This window comes from Typha latifolia, chromosome 7 (genome assembly GCF_019914945.1).
Source record: "Typha latifolia isolate L0001 chromosome 7, TyphaL0001v2, whole genome shotgun sequence".
Lineage (NCBI taxonomy): Eukaryota > Viridiplantae > Streptophyta > Magnoliopsida > Poales > Typhaceae > Typha > Typha latifolia.
In genome coordinates, this window is record NC_133092.1 from 12,293,118 (window position 1) to 12,302,846 (window position 9,729).

At 34.7% G+C, this 9,729-nt stretch overlaps 1 protein-coding gene across 2 annotated transcripts; it reads left to right on the plus strand.

Moving 5' to 3' along the window:
- The first annotated feature begins 981 nt into the window (after positions 1-981).
- LOC140792371 (xyloglucan endotransglucosylase protein 34-like) lies at positions 982-8,450 on the plus strand. 2 transcript variants are annotated; one of them, XM_073143333.1, is made up of 5 exons: positions 982-1,223; positions 6,963-7,093; positions 7,181-7,281; positions 7,383-7,576; positions 7,846-8,450. In XM_073143333.1, the coding sequence occupies exons 1-5, from the start codon at positions 1,087-1,089 to the stop codon at positions 8,243-8,245; spliced, it is 963 nt and encodes a 320-aa protein (XP_072999434.1). In that variant the 5' UTR covers positions 982-1,086; the 3' UTR covers positions 8,246-8,450. The 2 variants fall into 2 exon arrangements, with proteins under 2 accessions (XP_072999434.1, XP_072999433.1); XM_073143332.1 differs by lacking the exon at positions 982-1,223 and having other exon boundaries at positions 6,853-7,093.
- The last annotated feature ends 1,279 nt before the right edge of the window (positions 8,451-9,729 follow it).

A 9,729-nucleotide genomic window follows, 5' to 3' on the forward strand; every position in this document is an offset into this window, starting at 1 on the left:
ATGCACCATGTCAGAGCGACAACTCAAAAGTTCGTAGTACCTTTCGCTTTAGAACAAGCTGCAGTTAAACTATTATTCTCTCTCCAAACCACATCATAACTCTTCTATAAGTGGGAAGATTTCAAAAGTTAAGGATTCTATAATGGTGTGCTTAACTTAAGATAAAAGCTTTCATTCACTAGCTAGTTTGCTAAATCAGGGGGACTTGATCTGTGGTTTTATGTAACAATTGGAGCAAAGAATATTGAGAGCCTTTCCCTTTTCTTCTTTTCTTTTGCTCTTAATGTTAAATGCATTATTCCTAAGTCCATTCTTTTCTTTTTGTCATATCATCTGAAATCAGGAAGTTAGCAATTGAATTAGGTGATGGTGTCTGAAACCAGAACTTGTTGTTTTAGTTCCATCTAATGTAGAAAGAACTAAAAGAAGAGGAAAAAGAAAATCAAACGGCGAAACGGTAGATGAAAGATTAACTTTATAACTAACACACAATCAATTACCAGATATTTAGAATCACCAAGTCATGCATAGAAAAAAGAAAGGTATTCAAGAAAGCAGAGTTGGAAAAAAGATAAAGTTGCAAGCAGTAACATAGAAGCAAGAAGTACCAATGAAGCTCCCAAACCTAGAAAGCAGGGAGAGAGAGGAAGAATCCAAGGAGCAAACTGCAAACTTGCAAAGCAAAAGTTGGAAATAATGGATCTATCTTTTGTCATTCACCACAAGAGGAAATACCTCTCTTGAGCTCCAAAGTGTCAGTAATTCAAATCTAAAGTCTCCCCAGCTCATCACATACCTAATTTTACTTGCTGTGCTTCTCTCTGATCTCATTGTTTGCTTTGCCTTTTGCTTTCACTCTCACCTTTTCTTAGTGCCCAATCCACCTAGCTTTGTGTAATTTTCTCACAACTCCTACCATATGGTTCATATCATGGAGCAAAACCTACACAAGTTTAGTACTATAAATACACATTGAGTCCTCTAGAGAAGGCCCATGCCAAGACAGCCACCTAGCTTTTATCCCTGCAAAAGAACTAAACCTTCTGCTCTTCAGCATTCTATGCAAGCTTTGTAGTCCACCAATCCATGCCAAAACACCACAACTCTTCAATCCTTGTTGAGCTACTCCTTCCTTCATCTCTCCCCTTGTCAAAGATGAAGAACAAGGCCTCCACATTCTTGAAGAAGGTCGTCTCCATTGTCGTAACGATTGCGAAGGCGAAGTCGATGGCAGTGAAGAGCAAAACTGCTGCACTCAAGACCAGGTTCGTCATCTTCAGATTGCTCCACAACAAGAAGTTGTTGACGAGCAACATCTCTCATAAGATCCATGCACTGATGAGCCTGCAGAAAGTTAGAGATTGCAGTCTTGGCATTCAAGACCACTGCAAAGCTATCAGACTGAACAATGCGGCGCGAGAAGAGAAGCTAGCTAATGCTGATCATCATCAGGAGGACTATGACTACGTCGAAGACGAGGACTATCCTGATCACCTGACTCATTCATTGTTCGATCTCGATGACGACGAGGACGACGACGAAATTGTCGACAATGCAGGGTCTGTCATAGATTTAGTAAGGAACTCACGCGAAAATGGATCACAATTCAACTTGGAAGATGAGATTGATCATGTTGCCGATATGTTCATAAAGAGGTTTCATAGGCAAATGCGGTTGCAGAAACAAGAGTCCTTTAAGAGGCACCAAGAGAATATGGATATGATTGTGTAGGAGGAGATGAAGAGGCTGGCATATTATCACATGAGTACTCATGTAGTCATAGAGCTAAACGAGACCATAAATTAGAAAGCGACTATGAATAGATTTCTTGGTTAATTTAGACGTCTAGTTTTAATAGAATATGTGAACATAGTTTCCTATGTAACATTTTTAATTTACTGTTAACTTTATTCTGCAGACAAGAATAGCAGTTAGCTTCCAAATTGGCATCTGTTTATGAAAGAACTTTGATTATTCTACTGATGTTTTTTGCCGCAAAGTTTGAAGAAAAGAAAGAGATATGAAAATAATAAGAAAAGGATAGTAGAAAGACAAGCGTATCAAAGATTGAGAAATCTTGCAGCTGTCAGCCAGTAGTAAACTTGGACAAAGTATGGACTCAAAGAGAACTGCATGCTGTCGTTGAATTGAGATATGGTTTAGAGTATGAGAATATTTACTTCTAAGAATATTGTAAATTAAAAGGCGTGAAACAACCTCAAATCTTGTTGGATTAGGCTGATCTTTAAGTCAAATTAAGAGATCGTGAAGGTCTTATAATGAGATTAGGAGTGTACCCTAGTTTAATTAGGAAAAAGGATAAAAGAAACTTTGGATGCCTATAAAATGCTAGCCTTTACTTCTCATTCTTCCTTTTAAGACGTTTTTTCTTCAGACAAATTGATTGCCCAACACAACATATTCGTTAGGTAAATAAAACAAAGACTATATTCCTCTGTTGTACCTGATTTATCTTATATAGAGCTTTTATGTTTCATGTTAGGATAATATTGACACAAATAAGCATCATAATTTTTGCGTGGTCCATTAGAACTCTATCAGTTTTCTTCGAGACATCTCTTTTGCGTTATTTAATTATTCACTTTGAAATTTTAAAGAGATCAAGATCATGACTTTGGGAGATTCCGTGAACAAAGATGCTGAATCATTTTCTTCGTATCCATCGATTTTGATTCCTAGAGGGCTTTGTCCGGGGAAGTGTCATTGAGATTGAGAATGCATTTTCCAACTGAAATGGAAAATTACTATCGAATTTTTTGCATTGTACTCAAGATTAGAAGAATCAATCGTGGATAGTAGTACATTGCGGATTCGAGCAACTAGAATCTTACAAATATAATTATGGGTATCCACGGGTAAGATGTAAATTTATTTTGTAACTACTACATTGGATTTAGAGATTGACTTGATCCTGAATAGGATTCATGACTTTTTACCTTGACTTTTAAAAAATTTGTATGTTTGCAATTGCCTCTCTACGCTCTATTTTCTGTATTATTATATTGATAGTGTATGTTAAATTTATTTATCTTTAATTTGTACGAGGGCATGTCATCCTAAGATCACGATCTTTTATATTTACTTACTATGAATCACGGTCATATGGGATTTGTGATGTTGCCTTAGATTGTATATTTATATATAATATCACATAATGGTTTCACTTGCTATGGATATATTATATTTGCTTTTATAGATCTAATACTTCACATACATTTCACTCTGAGTACCGAAGTTATGCTGTTTATCTTAATAGCAAACAAAAACTTGATTATGGATACAAAATATTGACAAATTGTACCTCAAATAAAATTTTATTGAGCTTTAGCACATGTTATGATTTATGAGATATTTAATAAAAAATATTAAAATGAAAAAAGAGTGAAAAAAATTGGATGAATAATACTGGATGAACACTACAACGGATATGACAAGAAAAATTCCTTTCAAAGTATATTCAGACGCATTTAAGAGCGTTCGAATGCATGTAGGGATCACAAATTTTTTGAATCTATTTTTGACAATTTTTGAATGATAGTTTGGGCTATTATTAGAAGAGGTATATGAGGACTTTTGGTCTAATATTAAAGTATCTTTATTTGTATCATTAGAAACTCCACTTTGAAGTTTTGAGATATTAAGATGGAAACTTTGGGTGAGTCTGTGATAGAAGGTGCTAAATCATTTTCGACGCATCATATTATTTCACATCTTGAGGGGGGTGTCTATCTCATGGCTACTAAAATTGAAGTATCAATCTCGATGGTCATTAAGATTGAAAGTCAATCACAGAATGTGGTACATTGCGATAAAATCTTATAGATAATAGTCGTGGGTATTCATAGACAATATGAATGTTCATCATGTAACTAATATATTGGTTGTTTAAATAATTGGTTCAATTTTTGGATAAAAATTTGTAACTTTATAATTTACCCTATGTTTACAAGGGATTTTTTCACATAAAATTTTGTGTATTTGCAATTGCTTCTCTGCACTTTTTTTTATCTGTGTTATCACATTGACAAATTGTGGTAAATCTCTTTTCCACAGTGTTTTAAAATTTTCACTATCTAAAAGAAGTTTCTAGGTAAGCAAAGTTGCTTATTTCTGTTGATGCCTGTTAAACAACTATGGATAGGAATGCCATTCGATTCATCTTTGGTTTACTTCTTCCTCATTTAAAACGACTAATTAATTCAATATGAAATTGTTCTTCCAGTGCATATATAAATTTAATCTTCTAAGAGAATCGAATCACCAGGTCAGAGAAGAGCTTTCATTTTGGTATCTTCTTCTTCATGCATCTACGAAACCTCCCAAACTCCCATTTAACTTTCAACCTGAACTTAACCTCATAAATAATAATAATAATAACAAAATCAACAGTAATAGCAAAATCTCCAAAGAATAATGACAATCTAAAACTCCTTGGATAATATATATATATATATATAATCAAATGTCTGACCCACAGGCAATAACTGAGTATGACAAAGCATCAGCTGAACACAAACATCACCACATGGCATGCAGTGTATCCTTAAATTTGGTGATTGTGCTATCGATATGATCATTGAGTTCAATCCTCTTTTTAACATCTAGTATTGCGTAGCTTGGTGATATGGGCATTAATCTCTCAATGCAACGAACTTGGTTAGTTTTATCTGATCCATCTCCTTAGCTTCCTCATGTCCTTTTCTTCCAGGTTGGTTTCCTGGGAGATTCAAGTAGACAACACTGACACTTCCAGTCCCAGTTCAACTGTATTGATTAATTTCTATCTATCAAGCTTGCAGGAGTTTTAAGTTCTCCAACAGTAGCATGTGATAATCAAACCCAGCTCTAATTAATTTCCAGGCTATAAGGATATATGCAGCCATGACTACAGCTAGGATCTTGTTGTATATTTATACACTGTACTGATAGTATCAGATTGATAAGATTAAGAAGAGTATAATATTAACTACCAGACAGTTTAGTGGTTACTAATGTTACCAGTGTCTACTGGGGATTCACTTAACTGGTGATCAATGAACTCCCTGAATAAATAAATTAGCTTGTTGAGATCTGTGATATGCTCAAATATATATATATATATATATACATATATATATATATATATGTTTATCTAGATCCAGATCATGGTAACTGTAATACATATGCTTGGAATAAAAGTACTATTTGATAGAATAGATTACTAGGAAATTTATCAAAAATGTCTCACAATTTTGCTATTATTACACCCCCAGCATATGGATATTTGCTATTCGACCTTTAAATTTTATTTTTAATATCTCAAAATAATTTGAATTAATGGTAGCCTAATGGTAGCCGATAGAATTGGCTATTTTTATATGCACTTCATAATCTTTTTTTTTATATACATAGACACCCTATAATGTTATAAATCTCTCAAATCTATGTTTCATTAATCTGAGTTACGTTTTTATGTAAATAAGTTTTTTTAACCTTTATGCCCTTATTTTTAGAGAGAGAAAAAGAAATATTATGTACCCTTTATGCCCTTTATTTAGAAGAGTATTTCTATTTTTTTTATCTATTTGTTTATCGTAATTAGGGGGTGAGAGAATTTCAATAGTTTATGAGATCTATATATGCTAAAAAAAGAGTTTAGGAGTGTGAATGTGAACATAAAGTCATAGTTTAGCGAGTTTAAGTAGAATTATTTTTTTAAAAGCTATTATTATAGTATTTTTAAGATATTAAAAGTAAAATGGAAGATGGAATAATAAATATCTATATAGTAGGCATATATAATAATATAGATAAAGCTTAAAGGTTCTTGATAAATTTTCATAAATTATTTGAGAAGAGCATTGCATTCAGAGAGATGCTGTGAGTATTACCCAAATTTCAAGGTACCATCTTACTCCCTACATCTGGTAGGATGAGATTGGATATATTTAGGATGGGGAGGAATCTCTCATCTCTCATCTCTCAGCAACTATTTACTGGGAACTGGGAAATGATTCCTGACGAAATGTACCAATTTTGAGTAACCCTTCCAGTGGAACATCATACTACTGACATGATCTGATTGCTATCATCCAAATCTGTTGAAAGTTAAATGTGAGATTTAGTCCCATATGAGATAAATAAATAAGATAGAGATATGGATTGAGTTAACAACTCTTATTAGGCTTCAGTTCTTAATAAAAGTTACTTTGGATTTTTACTGCATGTTAGATTCTGATTGCAGTGGAATTATAACTCTACATTAGATTTGTTATTGCAGTGGAACTGAAAAAACCTAAAGCAATTACATACTAATTATATTTATTTTACATTTTCTCTTATTTTAAGGCGCACCCACTAGCATAAATATCATAATCCTACTTTTTTAATAAAAAAATTTAGAGGTTTAAATTCTTAGGACGACAAACATATATTAGACAAAGAGTTTGCATTTCTTGAGTATATATATAGATTGAATAACTGAGTTAAACTTTCTAAAAACTGAGCCACAATAAGTTCAATTATGTGAATAATCTATTAGATATTAACCCTAATGTAAATAAAAAATATTTTAAACTACCATTCAGGTCTAGTGGAGGTGTTCTCAGTTTTTGTGTTTGGAAAATGTGACTCACCTCTCTCACCCAACCCTAGTATCTCCAAGAAAAGAAATGGAGAACTATGACATATAATAGCACAGCCCAAAACCCACACCTCCACAGCTGTCTAATCCTATAAATTTATTCTTCCCAGAGAAGCAAAACAAAAACAGCCAAAAAGACTCTGCCCCACATAAAATATATTTACTTTAAGAATATAAGTAACCCTTAGCCTATAAAAACCCCCCTCTCTGCCTCACTCCCTCCATAAGCCCACCTTCCTCTAAAAATGGCTACTTCTTCTTCTTCTTCTCCTTGTCTTTCCTTTGTAGCCCTATTCTTCTTTGCCTTGGTTTCTATGAGCAATGCTGCTCCACCAAGGAGACCCATTAATGTCCCTTTCCAAAAGAACTATGTGCCCACTTGGGCTTATGACCATATCAAGTACTTCAATGGTGGCAATGAGATCCAGCTCCATTTGGACAAATACACAGGTAAAAAGAAAAAAAGATTGCTATCCTGTGCTTTTGGCTTCTCCATTGATTGAGCTTAATCTCTTGTCTTGGATTAATTTCTTTTAGGTACTGGGTTCCAGTCCAGGGGGTCTTACTTGTTTGGCCACTTCAGTATGCAAATAAAGATGGTTCCAGGGGACTCAGCTGGAACAGTGACTGCCTTCTATGTGAGTTTGTATTATATACACTAGAAACTATATAATGTAATATGTATCAGCATCTTTTGGCTAACCTTTTGAGATTTTTGGTATGTGGGTTTTTGGATCAGTTATCTTCTCAGAACTCAGAACATGATGAGATAGATTTCGAGTTCTTGGGCAACAGGACAAACCAGCCATACATTCTGCAGACCAATGTGTTCACTGGTGGAAAGGGAGACAGAGAGCAGAGGATCTACCTCTGGTTTGATCCAACCAAAGACTTCCACACCTACTCTGTTCTCTGGAACATGTTCCAGATTGTGTAAGTTTCTGATTAAATCTCCCCATTTCTATGTTACTTTTGATCCAACTTAGCTATGCTTAAGGCTACTTTCAAGTTACAAGGTAATTTTTTAAACACATTAAAGCGGGCAAATCGAATGTATCACCTTGCTACCCATAGAGCAGCCAAACTCGGAATTGATACTACTACTACTACTTCTGATATTAAATGAATTCAAAAGCTGAAGCTATTAATCTAACCTCACTGTTCCATTGCTGCTGCCCAAATAAAACAAAACAAAAAGACAGCTTCTTTGTGGATGACGTTCCTATCAGAGTGTTCAAGAACAGCAAGGACTTGGGAGTGAGATTCCCCTTCAACCAGCCGATGAAGATCTACTCCAGCCTATGGAACGCCGACGACTGGGCGACGAGGGGCGGCCTCGAGAAGACCGACTGGTCGAAGGGCCCGTTCGTCGCGGCCTACCGGGGATTCCACATCGACGGCTGCGAGGCATCAGTGCAGGCTAAGTTTTGTGCCACCCAGGGGATGCGGTGGTGGGATCAGAAGGACTTCCAGGACCTGGATGGGTTGCAGTACAGAAAGTTGAATTGGGTTCGCCAGAAGTATACAATCTACAACTACTGCACTGATAGGTCTAGGTATCCAACTATGTCTCCAGAGTGCAGGAGGGATAGAGATGTTTGATCAATTCAACTGACAGAGATCTATCTATCAATCTATCTCTATCTATCTATCTATCTCTATCTATCTATCTATCTATATCTATATATATATATATATGATAGAAGGCTAGTGATCCTTGTTGTTTATTTGATTGGAGTTATTCTGTCATTTTATGACTGTATGCTTTGTTGATTGAGCTATAAAGTAAATTATTTGTTGTTAAAAATTGTTCAAAGTAGTCTAAGTCATGGTCTTTTTTTGTCTTCACTTCTTTGTTGTTCTCCTGCATTATAGATCTGGGTAAGTGTTGGAATAAGTCACTGTTCTTTCTATTACACAAATATTTTATCCAAGAGAAGACAGAAAAGAAATGGTGAATGTGGACAAGTGTGTTATACTTTATGGCCTTATGGGGGGGCTTTCTCATAGGTGGGTCCCCTGTTTTGAAAATGATCAACCAACACTTAGGGATATGATCATGTTACTATCATTGTACAAATTTAGAGATATGGACAATTTAATGAGGGAAGACACATGGTAATGTCTAATGGAGTGCCAATTCATCACCCCCACCACTCTTTTCATGTTGTTTGGCATGTAGAGAGTCTTGCCAGTCTATGACAGAGATTCATAGGTTTAATTCTATGCTATATATGTAAGGCTGGTAATCGAATCATGTAGGATTCAAGTCGAGTCTAGTCAAGTTAAGTTCAAGCCAATATAAATATAACCCATCTACTAGGCCCTCCAACAAACTTAAGATTATTATTACATGTTGTTAGAGGCCTCAGCCCCTAAGACGGTTGGCTAACTTGCTTAGGGTTTAGGTCGGGTCCAGTAGGCTGATCAAAATTTGTCGCTCCTATTTGGACATTAATTGATGTTTAGTAATTTTTTTTATTAAAGTATTATACACTTATGGTTTGAGTCTATTATAGCCTATCATGGAATCCAACATATAAAAAGGTGATAAATATAAACTTATTTTATTAACTAAATTAAGGATTAACCCCAATTAATATCATTAAGATAAATAAGTTAAAATAAATAAATCATCCTTGGAGCTAAATAAACTATAGGCTAGAGTTAACAGATATGAATATACTTATATAAATATAGGACGTTATTTGAAAAAAAAAAATCTTAGCTAAATACAAACCTAGTTTCTTAATCTAAAAGAAGAAACCAATTAATTAATTAAGTTTTTCAATGGCCCAAGTAGAAGCCTTACAGTGTATGGACTCTGGTCTTTGTTTAATTCCTCAAATGCCTTTATTCTTTGGCTATGCTAGACTGTGTTGCACTTCTCTGTGACGTATATGGCTCTCTTTTCTCTTTCCTTGGTACGATACTTGTCCATAATACTTTGTACTAAAATATTTGACAATAAAACCACCACTATTAGTGTGGTATTAGTTGTAATCTAATGTTAATTAAGCTCTAGTTGCCCTCAAACATTCCTACTATGCCCCTCCTCCAAACTTTCACTTTGAACTCAACTATGT

Bases quoted from the DNA above. Each gene is read 5' to 3' on its own strand.
- LOC140792371 (XM_073143333.1), top strand. From the start codon at position 1,087: ATGCCAAAACACCACAACTCTTCAATCCTTGTTGAGCTACTCCTTCCT. The intron at 7,094-7,180 runs GTAAAAAGAAAA...AATTTCTTTTAG, and splicing joins CCATTTGGACAAATACACAG to GTACTGGGTTCCAGTCCAGG. The intron at 7,282-7,382 runs GTGAGTTTGTAT...TTTTTGGATCAG, and splicing joins GAACAGTGACTGCCTTCTAT to TTATCTTCTCAGAACTCAGA.